We start from the raw sequence: 17,914 nt of genomic DNA on the forward strand, positions 1-17,914 counted from the left end.
TGAGATAGAAACTAGAGATGCAGCAGAATGCATCCACGAAAATAGAGGCTGATTTTTTGAAAGAATCAATAAGATCAAAAACCATTGGCCAAACTAATCCAAAATAAAAGAGAGAAGACTCAAATTAATATAATTATGAATGAAAATGGAGAGATCACAACTAACACCAAGTAGAAACAATCATCAGAAATTGTTATCAACAGTTATATGCCAATAAATTAGCAACCTAGATGAAGTGGATGCATTCCTGGAAAACTATAAACTTCCAAAATTGAACCAGGAAGAAATTGACAACCTAAACAGACCAATATCTGGTAATGAGATTGAAGCAGTGATCAAAAACCTCCCAAAAAACAAGAGCCCAGGACCTGATGGATTCCCTGGGGAATTCTACCAAACTTTCAAAGAAGAAATAACACCTATTCTCCTGAAGCTGTTTCAAAAAATTGAAGAAGAAGGAAAATTTCCAGACTCTTTTTATGAAGCCAGCATTACCCTGATACCCACACCAGGCAAAGACCCAACCGAAAAGGAGAATTTCAGACCAATATCCCTGATGAATTTGGATGCTAAGATTCTCAACAAGATCCTTAGCTAATAGGATCCAACAGCACATTAAAAAGATTATCCACCATGCAACATGGGGGCTTAAGTGGGTAGGAGAAGAATCCATGAAACAAGATGGGATAGGGAGGGAGACAAACCATAAGTGACTCTTAATTTCAGAAACAAACTGTGGGTTGCTGGGGGGAGGGGGGTTGGGAGAAGGGGGGTAGGGTTATGGACATTGGGGAGGGTATGTGCTTTTGGGTAAATTGGAAGGGGAGATGAACCATGAGAGACTATGGACTCTGAAAAACAATCTGAGGGGTTTGAAGTGGCGGGGGGGTGGGAGGTTGGGGTACCAGGTGGTGGGTATTATAGAGGGCACATCTTGCATGGAGCACTGGGTGTGGTGAAAAAATAATGAATACTGTTTTTCTGAAAATAAATAAATTGGAAAAAGAAAAAAAAAAAAGATATCCTCAAGTTCAGTGGTTCTTTCTTTAGCAATTCAGTAATGTGGCAGGATACAAAGTCAATGTACAGAAATCAGCTGCTTCCTTATACACTAACAATGAAAATGCAGAAAGGGAAATTAGAGAATTGATTCTATTAACTACAGCAAAAAGAACCATAAGATATCTGGGAATAAACCTAACCAAAGAGATAAAGGATCTGTACTTGAGGAACTACAGAACTCTCATGAAAGAAATTGAAGAAGACACAAAAAGATGGAAGACCATTCCATGCTCATGGATCAGAAAAATAAACATTGTTAAAATGTCTGCTGCCTAGAGCAATCTATACTTTCAATGCCATCCCGATCAAAATTCCATGAGCATTTTTCAAAGAGCTGGAGCAAACAGTCCTAAAATTTGTATGCAATCAGAAAAGCCCCCGAATTGCTAAGGAATTTTTGAAAAAGAAAAACAAAACTGGGGGCATCATGTTGCCTGATTTCAAGCTTTACTACAAAGCTGTGCTCACCAAGACAACATGGTACTGGCATAAAAACAGACACATAGACCAGTGGAACAGAGTAGAGAGCCCAGATATGGACCCTCAACTCTATGGTCAAATAATCTTTGACAAAGCAGGAAAAAATACCCAGTGGAAAAAAGAGAGTCTCTTCAATAAATAGTGCTGGGAAAATTGGACAGCTATGTGTAGAAGAATGAAATTTGACCATTCTCTCACACCATACACAAACATAAACTCAAAATGGATAAAAGACCTCAACTGAGGCAGGAATCCATCAGAATCCTAGAGGAGAACATAGGGAGTAGCCTCTTGGACATTGACCACAGCAACTTCTTTCAAGATACGTCTCCAAAGGCAAAGGGAACAAAAGCGAAAATGAACTTTTGGGACTTCATCGAGATCAAAAGCTTCTGCACAGCAAAGGAAACAGTCAATAAAAATAAATAAATAAATAAAAGAGGCAACCCACGGAATGAGAGAAGGCATTCACCAATGACACTACAGACAAAGCACTGATACCCAAGATCTATAAAGAACTCCTCAAACTCAACACACACAAAACAGATAGATTCTGGAACCCTGACACTAAAAAGAAATTTAAAATTAAAAAAAGATAACATAAAATATTTACATCTTTTCAATATTTAAAAATAAAATACAGAATTAAAATAAAGAAATAATTTAAAACTGTTTAATCCACAAAGTTAGTTTAGTACACAGTTAGATATGCATACTATGTAACATAATATTAATATCATAGGTAAAGTTATAGCATGACACAAAACACAAATGCTGAGAGGAAGAAATGGAAGTTTACTATTTCAAGACAATTATATTATATGTGAAGCATCATAATATCACTTGAAGGTAGAATGCAATCAGTTAAAGAGATATACTATAGATTCTATAATAACCACACAAATAACAACAACAAAAAGTGTTGTAGCTAATGAGGATATAACATAGTATCATAAAAATTAGTAAATTCTCAAAGTGGTAAAAGGGGGGAAAGGGAAATATACAAGAAATAAAATATGAAGGAAAGTAGAAAACAAATAGTATATTGATAGATTTCAACCTAAGCATATCAATAAGCAAATGTCAATGGTCTCAATCTGAAATTAAAAACAAAGATGTTCGGGGCACCTGGGTGGCTCAGTGGGTTAAAGTCTCTGCCTTCAGCTCAGGTCATAATCCCAGGGTCCTGGGATAGAGCCCCACATCGGGCTCTCTGCTCAGCAGGGAGACTACTTCCTCCTCTCCCCACCCCCACCTGCCTCTCTGCCTACTTGTGATCTCTGTCAAATAAATAAATAAAATCTTTAAAAAAAAAAAGATGTTCAAACTGGGGAAAAAAGACAAAACAATTATATGTTGCCTATAAGAAACATACTTTAAATATAAAGATAAATAATTTAACAGGAACATAATGGGAAAAGATACATGGTATTAACACTAATTGAAAGAAATCTAAAGAGACTGTATGAATATAAAACATGGTAAATTTGAGAGAAAAAAATATTACCAGGGGCTCCTGGGTGACTCAGTGGGTTAAAGCCTCTGCCTTCGGCTCAGATCATGATCCCAGGGTCCTAGGATCAAGCCCCACATCCCCACATCAGGCTCTCTGCTCGGCAGGGAGCCTGCTTCCCCACCCCAACCCCCACTCTCTCTCTGCCTGTCTCTCTGCCTACTTGTGATCTCTGTCTGTCAAAAAAATAAATAAAATCTTAAAAAAAATATTATCAGAGATAAGAACTTTATTTCATAATGATAAAGGAGTGAATTCATAAAGCAGACGTAGCATTCCTAAAATTGTTTACCTTTTATCAGAGCTTCAAAATATGTGAAGCAAAATCAGATAGAACTACAAGGAAAATGAAACAAATTTACAATCATAATCAGATATTTTACTAGATCTCCTCAATAACAGAAGTACGCAGACATCAAGAAGTACATAGAAGATCTAAACAACACTATCAACCCATTGACATTTGTTGAACACTCCAAAGAAGAGAAGAATACACACTCTTTTCAAATATACATAGAACATTTACCAAGTTAGTCCTCCTTGCGCAGAGGCCATGCTAATCTTCTCTGTATCGTTCCAATTTTAGTATATGTGCTGCCGAAGCGAGCACTACCAAGTTAGTCCTCTATCACAATCACATACCATGTCTCAATAAATTTGAAAGATCTCAACCCATCTATACAAAATATGTTCTCTGATCACAAAGGAATGAAATTAGAAATCAATTATAGAAAGATATCTGGAAAAGCCTCAAATATTTGGAAATTGAATAGCACGTTTTTAAATAATCCACAGGTCAAAAAGCAATCTAAAAAAATATGATGTATTTTGAGCTAAATGAAAATTAAAACCTTCACAAAAGAAGATTCCAAGTACACATGACTCTCTTAAGCCATTTTAAAAGATATTCCCAGTTATACACAAATTCTTCTAAAGTAACTAAAAGGGGGGATTACTTCCTATCTCAGTCAGCTCAGGCTATTATAACAAAATACCGTAGACTGGATGGCTTTAAGTAACAGATACTTTTTTCTTTCAGTTGGAGAGGCTGGGAGGTCCAAGATCAAGGTGCTGACCAATTTGGTTCCTGATTATATCTTTTTTATGGCTTGTAGACAGCTGTTTTTTCAGCTTAGTATCCTTAGTGGTAGAGAGAGAGATCTTGCCTCTCTTTCTCTTTTTATAAGGACACTCATCCCATCATAGATCCCTCATAATCTTGTCTAAATTATCACCCAAAACTGTGGCCTCCTGACATATCACATTGGGGATTGGATTGAATTTTGAAGGGACACAAATATCAGTCCATAACCTTGTGCCAACTCCTTCTATAAAACCAGCATTAAGTTGATACCAGATAAAACAAGGGAAAATATTACTGGAAAATTACAGATAAGAAGTGACCATAGATGCAAAAATTCAAAGGAAAATTTTAACAAATATAATACAGCAATAAATAAAATGATACATATATCCAAGTGGAATTAAATCCAAGAATGCCAGCTGATTTAATATTTTGCAAAAATTAATATTACCATATTAAAAACTAAAAGGAAAAAATTTTTGATCATCTCAGTTGGCACAAAAAAACCTTGCAACATCAAAGATCTGTTCCTGTTTAAAACTTTGAGAAATGAGGACTATAAGAAGCACTCTTCTACCCAATAAAGAGCATCTGAAAATAAAACAAAGAAAACCAACAGAACCCAGCAACTAACATTGTATTTCATAGTAAAAGTCTACATGCCCTGCCCCAAGACGAGGAATAAGACAAGAATGTACACTTTCACTACTTCTCATCAACATTGTACTAAAGGATTTAGCCAGTGTAATAAGTAAGCTTGATCTTGGGTTCAAATAAATACACATTTTATTCTTCCCACAGAGGTCTTAAAACTCTTGTAATTTCCTGAGTGATAGAGATGAGAGAAATGTCCTTTATTATTCATAACAAACCCCTTTCAATCATGCCTGAGTTTATGCTAGTGAGTGACTTTGATCAGCCTCTGAATACCGTCAGGAAAGGGGACTTCTTGCCAGAGGAACAAACCACATGATTACAGAGTTGGAAACTTCAGGCCTACCCCATGACCTCCAGGACCAATGATTTAGTCATCATGCCTACACAATGTAACCTGTATAAAGTCCTAAACAAAGGGGCTCAGAAGACTTCTGCTTTGGTGTATACATCCATGTGCCAGAAAGGTGACACACTCCAAACTCCATGGGGACAGAGTTCCTATTCTTGGGAACTATTCACACCTGGTCTATATACATCTTCATCTGGCTGTTCAGTATAATAAACCAGAAATAATAAGGGTGTTTTCTTGAGTACTGTGAGACATTATAGCAAATTATCAAACCTGGGGAAAGAGGTCTTATTGGAACTCCCAGTTTGTAGCCAGCTTGAATGAAAAGTGTAAGTAATGTAGAGATCCACCACTTAAAATTGGCCTCTGAAGTAAGGGCTGTCCTTTGGTACTCATCCCTTAATCTATGGGGTCTAAGTTAATTCTGGATAATTCAGGTCAAAATTGAATGAAATTGGTCATACAGTTTGTATCCAGAGAGAATTGGAGAATTGCTCGGTGTTGAAAATCCACAAGTATTAGAAATGTTGTGAGTAGAGAAGCAGTTATTTATTAAGTAAAACAAATAAAAGCCATCCATATTGGAAAGGAAGAAATGAAATTGTCTGCATTCACATGCATCATGATCGTCTATGTAGTAAATCTGACAGAAACTACAAAAATTATTAGAACCACCAAGTACATTTACCAAATTTACAGAATATATAAGGTCTACATACACAACTCAACTGAATTTTTTTGAGATTTTATTTATTTATTTGAAAGGTAAAGAGAGAGAGAAAATGAGGGAAGGATGGGCAAAGGGAGAGGGAGAAACAGACTCCTCGCTGATCAGGGAGCCAATACAGGGCTTAATCCCAGGACCCTGAGATCATGATCTGAGTCAAAGGCAGAGTTGAAGGTAGAGCCACCCAGGTGCTCCATCAATTCAAGTGAGTTTTTATATAATATCAAGGAAAAATTAGAAATTGAAATTTAAAAAATAACATCATTTACAATAGCATCAAAGAATATGAAATATAGTATTTAGGGTTAAGCCTGACCAAGATGTATAAAAACTATACACAAAAAAATTACAAAACACTGCAAAGAGAAATGGGGAAAGGCCTGAATAAATAGAAAATCTACTATGCTCATGAACTGGAAGAATTATTATTGTTAAGATATCAGTTCTCCTCAAACTGACATAAACTTCAACATAATCAAGTCACTATCCTAAAAGTCTTCTTTGCAGAAATTGATAAACTAATTCTAAAATTCAGATGGAAATGGAAGGTACCTAGGATAGCAAAAAAAAAACTTTGAAAAAGAACAAAGCCAGAGAGCTAAAACTACCTGACTTCAAGATTTATAAAGCTACAAGACAGTATGATATTGGCCTAACATAGACAAGTAGTTCAATAAAACAGAACAGAGTGCCCATAAGTAGGCCCATACAGATGGGCACAAATTAGTTTTGACAAAGATAGAAGGCAATTTACTGGGCTGTGATATGCACATGAGTATCAAAATGAAAAAAAAAAAGAACTTCAGTCTATATGTCACATAAATGTCATATGTCATAAAAAATTGCATCAAAATGGATTCTAGACCTAAATGTGTAACCTAAACTATGAAACTTCTAGAATAAAACACTCTAAGATTTTGTGATATCAAAAAATTTTCTTAGTTGCAATACCAAAACTATAATTCATAAAAGAAAAATGTCAATAAATTATTCATCAAAATAAAAAAAGTCCTCTTTTAAAAACAAAACAACCAAAACCAAAAACATCTCTTCAAAAGACACTGAACACTGTAAAAAGAAAGAAAGAACTTATATTCAGAATATACAAAGAATTTTCAATAAAGAGAAACTGTACCCCAGGTTTTTTTTTTCTGATTAAAAGATATTTGTTATCAGAGCCTATGAATTATATTGACTACCCAGTTTTTCTAAAGGAGAAAAACATTTCAGCACTTACCAAAGAAAATATATGAGTGTTAAGTAAGTTAATAATAGGACAGTCATCAATCTTTATGGAGATTATATTAAAACCACAATGAAAGATAATTAATACATAACACTGTATGCCAACTATACTTCAATAATAATTTTTTTAAACCATAAGAGAAAATACACATATACCATAATGTCTAAAATTAAAAAGACCAACCATACCATATATTGATAAAAATGCAGGAGAACAGGAAATCTCAGACATTGGTGGGAGGAATGTAAAATAGTGTGACCACTTAGAAAAAACACTTTTGCAATTTCTTTAAAAGTTAGGTAACTACCTACTGTGTGATACAGCAATAGCCTTCACAGGTTTTTACCCAGGAAAACAGAAGCACAGGTCCACAAAAATATTTGCACAAGAATGTTTACAGCTTTATTTATGATGGCATAAAATTGGAAACAAACCAAATGTCCATCAACAGATAAACAGATAAACAAACTGGTATATTCATACAAAGAGATATTATTTAGCAACAAAAAGAATGAGCTATTAATGTGTGAACTTATCTCAAGTAATTATACTCAGTGAAAGAAACCAGGAGCCCCCACCACCCAAAAAAAAAGGGGGGGGGAGCACATATTGTATAATTACATCTATATAAAAATCTAGAATATGCAAACTGAGATATAGTTATAGAAAGCAGATCAGTGGTTGCCTGGGGATGGAAGGAGAGCAAGAGTTTTGGGGTAGCATTATAAAGAAGAATAAGAAAACGGGGATGATGGATAAGTTCATTATCTTGATTATGCTGATGATTCACAAGTATAAAACAAGGTCAAAATGTAATAAATTATATGCTTGAAATAAGTGCAAAATTTAACAAATTGTTATATCAATTATACCACAATAAAGCTCTGTTTAGGTGTTCTGAAATACATTTATATTACAAGGAATATCTTTTAAACTAGTACTTGGAAAAAGAAAGAATAGCAAAAATGTTAGCCAATCTATCAAAGCAGGGCAAAGAAAAAAGTGAAACAGGGCATGGAAAGTAAACATAGTAAACAAGATATAAAAATTAAGATTGTAAAACAGTGACCAAATATGTAAGTAACCACAACAAACATGAATGGTTTAAACTCTCCTATTAAAAGTTAAAATTCTCAGAGTTCATAAAAATGGGGTATATATTTTCTATTAAAAAGCTGTAGCGGGCGCCTGGGTGGCTCAGTGGTTTAAAGCCTCTGCCTTCGGCTCAGGTCATGATCTCAGGGTCCTGGGATCAAGACCTGCATGGGGCTCTCTGCTCAGCGGGGAGTCTGCTTCTCCCCCTCTCTCTCTGCCTGCCTCTCTGCCTAAAAAAAAAAAAAAAAAAAGCTGTAGCTGTAAAAGGTATACATAATATAAAATGTCATAGAGAATTGAAGAGAGACAGACTACGACATATCCGGCAAATACTAACTAGTGAAAGGATGGACTGGGCAGCCATGGAGGTAAGGGGCTCAGATTTCCCATCAAGAGAGAATTTACCATTCACATGCAAGGAGTGCAATCAGCTGATGCCCTCCAGTTGCTAAGGCCTTCAGGATCCATTTCAGCTTTTGAGCTGAGGTCATACACTTCCCAGCCAATGACTAAATGTTTTGCACTTCTGTTCATGAAAGATTCTTCTTAGATGCAGTCTTTGCTCCAGGGTTTCTCATTGGTTTGGCTAAGACTTTGGCAGTTCTGTGTCTGGATCTGAGGCTCTTGTATCCTGCTTCTTTTTTTTTTTTTTTCCCCAATTTATTTATTTTCAGAAAAACAGTATTCATTGTTTTTTCACCATACCCAGTGCTCCATGCAAGCCGTGCCCTCTATAATACCCACCACCTGGTACCCCAACCTCCCACCCCCCCGCCACTTCAAACCCCTCAGACTGTTTTTCAGAGTCCATAGTCTCTCATGGTTCACCTCCCCTTCCAATTTACCCAAATTCCTTCTTCCCCTTTCCTTTCACAGGTCTCATTCAGATCAGTGTCATGGTCTGAAGCCTCTTCCTTCCCTATCCTACTTCCTGCCCCTTTAATCTTTCACACATAGAACTCCTCTCTCCCAAATAACCTTTACTGCTCCTAACTCCATCTCAGCCTCTGCTTTCTGGAGGACCTAACATATAGCTGTTTTAGTTTCTAGATTTCTCCTGATTCAGCAGGTCTAAAAAGTGGATCTGGGTAATTATTTCTTTTATTTCCCCACATAATTCTCAGGTTCAACCACATTTAGCACCCCTGTAGTAGAAGATTCTAATACATTTGTTTCCTATACCTTATAATTTAGCATTTGTAAACTATCTTGAAGTCTTTATTTACAGGGCAAATACATTCTATTTTGTTTGTTTGTTTGTTTGTTTGTTTTTTAAGATTTTATTTATTTATTTGACAGACAGAGATCACTAGTAGGCAGAGAGGCAGGCGGAGAGAGAGAGAGAAGCAGGCTCCCCACGGAGCAGGGAGCCCACAACGGGGCTCCATCCCAGAATCCTGGGATCACAACCCAAGTCGAAGGCAGAGGCTTTAACCCACTGAGCCACACAGGTGCCCCTACAGGGCTGTTTTGACATATGTTATCAAGTTAAGGTGTAAACACAATTTTGCTTTTTTGTTTTTCAGTAATATTTAAGCAGGTATCTTTGAACCCAGTTGTTTGTGAACCTCATCCCACCCAGGAATGGATGAAGAATTAAGAAAAGGTCAAGGACAGGTTTTAATGTCTACTGTGTATTGCTCCGTAATATTTATATGGGGAAGCTTAATGCACTGGTTTGGGGGCATACCTAAATGGTGTCAAAATGGTTTGGTCAAAATTATGTGCTCAATGTGATGAGATTTGTTTACCTCCAAAAGAAACTAAGAATCTCTTTAATGATAAAGTCTAGTGTAACCAAAATGTCTGGAGGGAGGAAAACAGTGACAAAAGAACTGTCTTAAAAGTTTCATGTTTCTGGGGCACCTGAGTGGCTCAGTGGGTTAAGCCTCTGCCTTTGGCTCGGGTCATGATTTCAGGGTCCTGGGATCAAGTCCCACATCAGGCTTTCTGCTCAGCAGGGAGCCTGCTTCCTCCTCTCTCTCTCTGCCTGACTCTCGGCCTACTTGTGATCTCTGTCTATCAAATGAATAAATAAAATCTTTTAAAAAAAAAAGTTTCATGTTTCTTCATTGTTTCATTTCATTCATTTCTTCATGTTTCATTCATGCAAAATGAAAGAATGAATGGGTTTTGTTTTAATTTCTACCATAATGAAAATTTTTAATATTTTTCCTGCTATGGAGAGACAGACTTTTTTCATAAATTTTTATAAATAAAATATATTTTTCATAAACTTAAAAACAATATGTACATTCTTTTTTTTATTTTTCTTTTCTTTTCTTTTCTTTTTTCAGTGTTCCAAGATTCATTGTTTATGCCCCACACCCAGTGCTCCATGTAATACATGCCCTCCTTAATACCCACCTCCACATTATTAATACTGTATTCCACAGAAAAATTGAAGGCAAGAGTCATGTCATCACTTGGCCATTCTCTTAGCAAAGAGACCAAATTCTATGGATATTCAAGTTCTTCATAATGCATATTTAGCTGCTTATATGCTCAATGAACATTGGTTATTTGCTAAACACCTCACAATAAAATGTACATCAGGAAAATACACAATTTCATTTTATCACATCTTTAGAAACTATTAGGCATTAGCTATCAATTTCTATTGAGATATGAGTTCAGAAAGTAATTCCTCACATGTGTTCCCTCTCTCTTATTCCTGCTTTCTTTCATGACAGAAAAACATAAATCCAGTTTTGTCAAACAGTGTAATTTTTATTATAATCATATATTACATTAGTTAACTGATTAAAAACAAGAAGTGGGAATTTGTAGATACTAAAATAACAGTATATGGAAAGGCACATTCAAACACATTTGAAGGGAATGTAAATTGATACAATTTGACATATCAATGCAATAAAAAAAAATGCACAAACCCTTATGACCTGAAATTCCACTATATTTATTCTATAAATATACTTAAACAAATACAAAGAGATCTTTCTACAAGAAACATTCTATGTGGTATTGCTTATAATACTGAAACAAACAAATAAAACTTAAAGGAATCTAAATGTCTATCACTACGACTGTAGTTAATTAAATTATGACATAACCATACGATGGAATTTTATAACCATTAAAAAGAATGAGGTAGCTCTGCTTCTTTGATATAAAAGATCTCCAAGACCTATCATATTATTAGCTTTCTATAAGTGCAGAAGAACATCATGATATATTCCCATTTGTGTCTTAGCAAGGATATGTGTATATATATGTAAATAGATCTATGAATATGCACCCATACCTTGGGTGTACAGATGTACGTACATAAAATTTTCAGGAAGAATACATAAAATATGTTGATTGTTCCTTCTACAGAGTTCTTTCTAGAGGAAACTCAGTTTTCATTATCTATTATACTAAACAATTTGAGTATTTTATCATGAGCATTTGCTTTCTTTGTAATAATATCAGTTCTTCAGAGAACTAGCTAATAGCAGCTAATATTCTAAAATTTCAATTACAAAAGGATATGTATCCAAACTCTTTAAAAATCTCTATCTTCTCAGAATCCTTGAAAAGCTAATTCCAAAATGGGTTTTCCATAATAGAGCTCTAAGAAAATCAAAATAGTAGCTCTGCCTTATATTTATTCATTTGTTCTGCTGCTAGAATCCAATAACTTATGAAGTATGGAGATACAGTCTATCAATTTTACTTTGTAACAGCTGAGACCACTTCACTTGCTCACAGTATCATAGAGTGGATTGTTCTTCTCTGTGTAGCTGGCATATGGTTGCATTTCTTCCTAAGAAAGAACTCAAAGTCAAAAGCAATTCAAAAAAGCCAGAAATCATCAACTACACCTATGTTTTCCTCACAGGTGCCCCCAGATTCAGTAATCTATGAGAGTGCTTATGTTTGTGTCTCTGGGCTTATATGGATATAAAAGAAAGACTGTTTTCTATTATTTAGTCAAAAATTTATTGATTATTTAAGTCTCAGTGTGAGATGGTAATGTTGTGTGATGGTAGGAATGAAAAAGAATGAGGTAGCATGAAAGGTATTTCAAAGGAGAGGGTCACAGACTTGGTAAGCTACTGGTTATGAGATTATGGAGCAGGAGATATTTAAGACCAATTAAGAAGGAAATGATGATAGTATGGAGAAAGAGAAGTCAAGAATTAGAGAGTTTTATGAGGGAGGAAAGACCAATTCAGTTTCTCCAAACATTACAATCAAATTTTGGCAAATATTATGTGCTATATAGGATACAGTTCTTGAAATGAAATCAGTCAAGCAGAGAGAGTCAATTATCATATGGTTTCACTCATTTGTGGAGCATAACCAATAGCATGGAGGACAAGGGGCGTTAGAGAGGAGTAGGGAATTTGGGTAAATTGGAAGGGGAGGTGAACCATGAGAGACTATGGACTCTGGAAAACAGTCTGAGGGGTTTGAAGTGGCGGGGGGGTGGGAGGTTGGGGTACCAGGTGGTGGGTATTATAGAGGGCACAGCTTGCATGGAGCACTGGGTGTGGTGAAAAAATAATGAATACTGTTTTTCTGAAAATAAATAAATTGGGGAAAAAAAAAGAAAATGTTCAGAATGTGTATGAATTGTATAAGATAGATAATTGACAAAATAAGCACACCTGAGTATTAGCATTATAAAATTAGAATTTTTGCTTTTTAATTAAAAATACTAATATTGAGGCAACTTACAAATTGCCTGGCTATATTTTGACATTGAAGCTTAAAATTTGCAAAAATACTTTTTAATATTATCTTACCTCCTCAACAACTGAAGTAGCTTCTGTTTTTTTTAATTTGCATTTTCTGCAAAAATAAAAATAAGCTGGAGTAAATTCAGAAAACATCATTATTTAATTAAAAATGGGAAAACAAAACAGTATACAATTGACAAGTGTGGTTCATTTTTTTTAATAGAAGTTATAATAATATAGAAAGGAATTACCAGAAATAAGAATGCTAGTGGTAGCTAATACACCTAAATGAGATAATTCTCATATGGGAAGAGGAGTGAACTTATGCAAAAGAATCCTGATATATAGGATAAATGTGACACATCCTTTTTGTTACATAAAATGAATTATTATAATTCTTTACCCAAATAGAGAATTAAAATCTGTCTCTACCAAGATATTGCCCTAAACAGTTTAATTCACTATGTTTGCATACCTAAGTAACCAAGTAAAATCCCTCTTGTCATTTAGAGTAATCCAAATAGAACAACTTTAGGACACACTTCTTGATTATGGGAAAGTTAATGTTAACATATTAATTTTACCCCATCAATTCCATATACCTTACCCCTTCTAGCCCAATAAAACTGAAGAAAAAGCATTACTCAATACCTGCAGCAATGGGTTTTCCAAAGCCCAATGGATCCCACAACGACCAAGGCAACCAAAACCAAGGCAAACCAAAAAAAGGAGGTTATATAAAAAGTAGAGTTTAGTGATAACTGGTCACCTGTAAACATAGACACAAAAGCATATGGTTTATCTGTGGTGCATCCAATGAAATATTATTTAGCACTATAAAGAAATGAGCTATCAAGCCATGAAAAGATATGAAGGAATAAACTGAGGGTTTGGAAGGGAGGAGAGTGGGGGATTGGGAAAACCCGGTGGTGAGTATTAAGGAGGGCACATACTACATGGAGCACTGGGTGTGGTGCATAAACAATGAATCTTGGAACACTGAAAAAATAAAATTAAATTTTTAAAAAAGACATGGAGGAAATTTAAAAGCATAGCACTCAGTAAAAGAAACCAATCTGACACTGCTACATTCTGCATGATTACAAGCATATGACATTTTGGAAAGGATAAAACTATGGAGATAGTGTAAAGATTAGGGGTTGCTAGAGGTTAGGGTGGAGGGAGGGATGAGTTAAGTGGAGAACAGAGGACCTTTGGGACAGTGAAACTGCTCTGTATGAAACTACAATGCTGGAGAGATACCAGTTCTACATTTGCTAAAACTCATAAAATGTACACCTAGAGTGAACCATAATGTAAACTATAAACTTTGAGTGATAATGTTGCCTTAATGTAGGTTCATCAATTCTCACAAATGTACAAGTGTGACATGGTTGATGTAGAGAAAGCAGGAGACTGTGCGTCTGTTGGGGCAATGGAAATATGGGAACTCTCTGCTGTGGACCTAAAACTGCTCTAAAAACTAAAGTCACACACACACACACACACACACACACACACACATATAGTTCAAGAATGTTTCATGGTTCATGATATTCACTTCTGTGATTTTAAACAATTCTGACTCATTAATAGCTCAAATCATTATAATAAATTGATGTATTTCTGATTCTTGAGTGCTTATCAAGACATTAATCCTAAATCAATATTTTGTGGCTTTCAGGATTCATGAATGGTGACTTCATTAGTGGAGGCAGAGGTCTGAAGATTAGATTTCTCAGTTACAGTAATAGCAGGGTGTTTCTCATCTCCAATATTCAGAAGTAAATAAGGAGTAGTAAAGGAGGTAATTGGAAAAACAATCTAATCCTGAAGTCACCTGTCTTCCAGGTCCTTCAAACTGACATGAATGCATGGCAGCAACTTTCAATTATTTATTAACTCTGGCAACAATATAAGGCTCAGTTTGACAAGAAAAGTCAACAAAGGAATCACCAGCTCTGGTAGGTAGGGGTTCTAAGACCTCACTGGGGCTGCATCATGAATGGGGCGGATGGGAGCAGACAGAGGTGAATGGAGGCTAAGCAGAGTGGTGTCCTTTTCCTCCACTCTTCAACAGTTTGTTTCTAAACATTGCATTTTTCTTTTATTTGAAAAAGAAAAAAAAATTTTACAGTTAAAATCAACATCATTGTCTTGAAACCCTCTCTTGCAAACTGATGCATGTTCTTTTGTTGGAAGTATGGCCACAGACACTGAAGATCCACCCTGCAAGGAGACAGGGAGGAGACCCCAACACTGGCTGAGAGTGAGTGAGACAGTCCCTTCAAGTCTGAGGATCCATAAACATGACATGATATTCTAATACCAGGTGGTCAGAATGCATACAAAAGCATTACTGTCCTCAGTAACTACTGCTAAAAACTTTTTTTTAAAATCACTTGAATAATGGGTATTGGAAAATGGTAGTTTAAAGACACAGGTTTTTCTCTTCCCTTTTCTTAAATTTTGCTAAATCATCAGTAGGAAAATTTTCTAAGTCTAGTCTACTTAAATATAGACAATGAACATGGATGAAGATAAGAGGATGAAAAAATTCAACTTGTTTTTAGGTGAAAAATGAACCGATGAAGGCAAATAATTTAGGGTAGAATAAGTAAGAATCTTAGTGTTCACAGAACACCAAAAAGACTCTAGAACAAGAAGGGCTAAATATATTAAATGGGATAAGTGAGGGGTAAAGTGTGAGTTAAAAGTTGGAAACTCTTTTGAAGGTCTATATTAAGAAGAGATAGGCGGCCAAGTCCATTCCCACCCTGAGAAGCCAGGTCACCATGTCACTACACCTTCCTAAACTGCAAGAAACAGGAAGTTTGCCCAGAAAAGGTGAACTGGAGAGATTCCAGGGTCAAGGATCCAAATGTAGTGGAGGGTGGACAGGAAGACCAGACTGAAGAGAGATATTAAAGGAAAGTCTGAATTCTGAACAGTCTCTCTCTCTCTCTCTGTGTCTCTCTGTGTCTCTGTCTCTCTGTCTCTCTGTCTCTCTCTCTCTCTCTCTCACACACACACACACACACACACACACGTTCCCCTCTTATTCCTGCTCTCATAACACTAATAGATTTATCTCTCTAAGACAACAGACTAGAGAGTTATTTTTTGCAAAAACTGGACAATCTCAGAGAAAAGAATTTCAGATAAGTAAAGAATCCATATTTTAAGAACTTTTTTCATTTACTTCCTTTTAGCCTACTGAAGCTAACTAGCTGACAGAACCACCCACAGATGACATAGCTTCCAATAAGTTCATTTTTGAATGTTCACTTTGAAATTAATGGATAGCCAAGGATTACCAGAGAGTAAAGGAATGCTACATGCATAAAACAAAGAAATTAAAACTAGCAAATGTCTGGAAGGCAGAAGGAACTCAGAATAAACAGACATGGCATCAAGCAGAGCACTGTGGGAAAGAGAGTGCCCAGGACAATAGTTGGGCAGCAGGTCTAGTGACTACCGAGACCAGATTAGAACAAGAGTATGTAAAACTCAAGAAGGGAAGTCTGCAAGAAAAAAGAACTGATGGATTGCCCAATAAATTTGACCATGTGGAAATTAAGATTAATAGGAGTTTTCTAATTTTGTCACTGAGCTTAGTGACAATTAACAATAAGTACATATATTTTTAAGGAAACTAAAAAGTACAGTTTAAATCAATCATAGAGGTTATTATAATATATCCAAGAATTCTAGGAAGAACCTAGAGTAGAAATCCCACCAAACTTTAGTTATGTATGTAAAGAAAACTTATGAGTGACTTGATCCTTCTTCTAAAAGCACAAAGTTTCTTTTAAATGCAATTTATTCTTCTCCTCAAACTGTAAGTATTACCTTAAAAGTACACTACCCATTCTAACTAGTGTAAGGTGATATCTCAATGTGGTTTTAATTTGAATCTCCCTGAGGGCTAATGATGATGAACATTTTTTCATGTGTCTGATAGCCATTTGTATGTCTTGATTGGAGAAGTGTCTGTTCATATCTTCTGCCCATTTTTTGATGTGTTTGCCTGTTTCGTGCTGAGTGAAATAAGTCAAGCAGAGAGAGTCAATTATCATATGGTTTCACTTATTTGTGGAGCATAACAAATAGCATGGAGGACAAGGGGTGTTAGAGAGGAGTAGGGAATTTGGGTAAATTGGAAGGGGACGTGAACCATGAGAGACTATGGACTCTGAAAAACAATCTGAGGGGTTTGAAGTGGCAGGTGGATGGGAGGTCGGGGTACCAGGTGGTGGGTATTATAGAGGGCACGGCTTGCATGGAGCACTGGGTGTGGTGAAATATAATGAATAATGTTTTTCTGAAAATAAATAAATTGGAAAAAATAAAAAATAAAAAATAAATAAAAATTTAAAAAGTACACTACCCAAACCAAATTACTGCTTATATAGAGTGAATATTAAACTATTAAATTATTTTTCATTTTACTTTATTAAATAATAAACTTCATTCTAAAATCTGGCTTCTTGAAAACAAATTTCTGTGTCACTCTTCTGGATATAACTCTTAATGATGGAGGAGAAGGACAAAAGAAAGAGTGTGGGGAGACTATGCTAGAGTGAAATTCTTCACACTCTCCTTTTTCATTCTTCAATAACTTCCCTGAAAGAATGAACAAACAAGCAAAGACTGGAATTACTAACCTGTTTCCAGCTCTAAGAACAGACTCTTGTTGCCAGTCACATGGGAGACAGAGCAGGACACATTAGACACCTGGAGGTCCTCCCAGTGGCATTTACTCTCCACGGTCACTGTACCATTGCCCAGGGGTTCTTCCTCAGTGTCACAATCTCCCTCTGGGGTCCAGAAGATCTGTGCAGATGGCTTCCCTGCAGCTGCCCTGCACACGACAGTTCCATTGCTGTCTTGAAACAGGGTCACCTTGGGGGGCACTGCAGAGACACAGGGGAAAATGCTTCAGGTTTAACACATGGGGTATGGAATACAGAGACACATTTGATTCAAACCCAGATCTGGTTATGTGACATA

General features: G+C 35.8%; 1 protein-coding gene and 1 non-coding gene across 2 annotated transcripts in view; both read right to left on the reverse strand.

The window, feature by feature from the left end:
* Nucleotides 1–3,562: 3,562 nt before the first annotated feature.
* On the reverse strand, nucleotides 3,563–3,665 carry LOC122910979. Its single transcript, XR_006385328.1, has one exon. It is a non-coding gene; the product is annotated as a U6 spliceosomal RNA (small nuclear RNA).
* Nucleotides 3,666–10,998: 7,333 nt separating this feature from the next.
* Nucleotides 10,999–17,914, reverse strand: part of LOC122910425 (cell surface glycoprotein CD200 receptor 1-like) — a 34,332-nt gene continuing 27,416 nt past the window's right edge. The window contains exons 5-8 of the mRNA XM_044255056.1: nucleotides 17,569–17,817; nucleotides 13,553–13,670; nucleotides 12,968–13,013; nucleotides 10,999–11,982 (exon numbers count right to left, since the gene is read on the reverse strand). Coding sequence (XP_044110991.1) covers nucleotides 11,914–11,982; nucleotides 12,968–13,013; nucleotides 13,553–13,670; nucleotides 17,569–17,817 — 482 coding nt within the window. The 3' untranslated portion in view covers nucleotides 10,999–11,913. The remainder of the gene's footprint in view (nucleotides 11,983–12,967; nucleotides 13,014–13,552; nucleotides 13,671–17,568; nucleotides 17,818–17,914) is intronic.

This window comes from Neovison vison, chromosome 6 (assembly GCF_020171115.1).
Source record: "Neovison vison isolate M4711 chromosome 6, ASM_NN_V1, whole genome shotgun sequence".
Classification (NCBI taxonomy): domain Eukaryota; kingdom Metazoa; phylum Chordata; class Mammalia; order Carnivora; family Mustelidae; genus Neogale; species Neogale vison.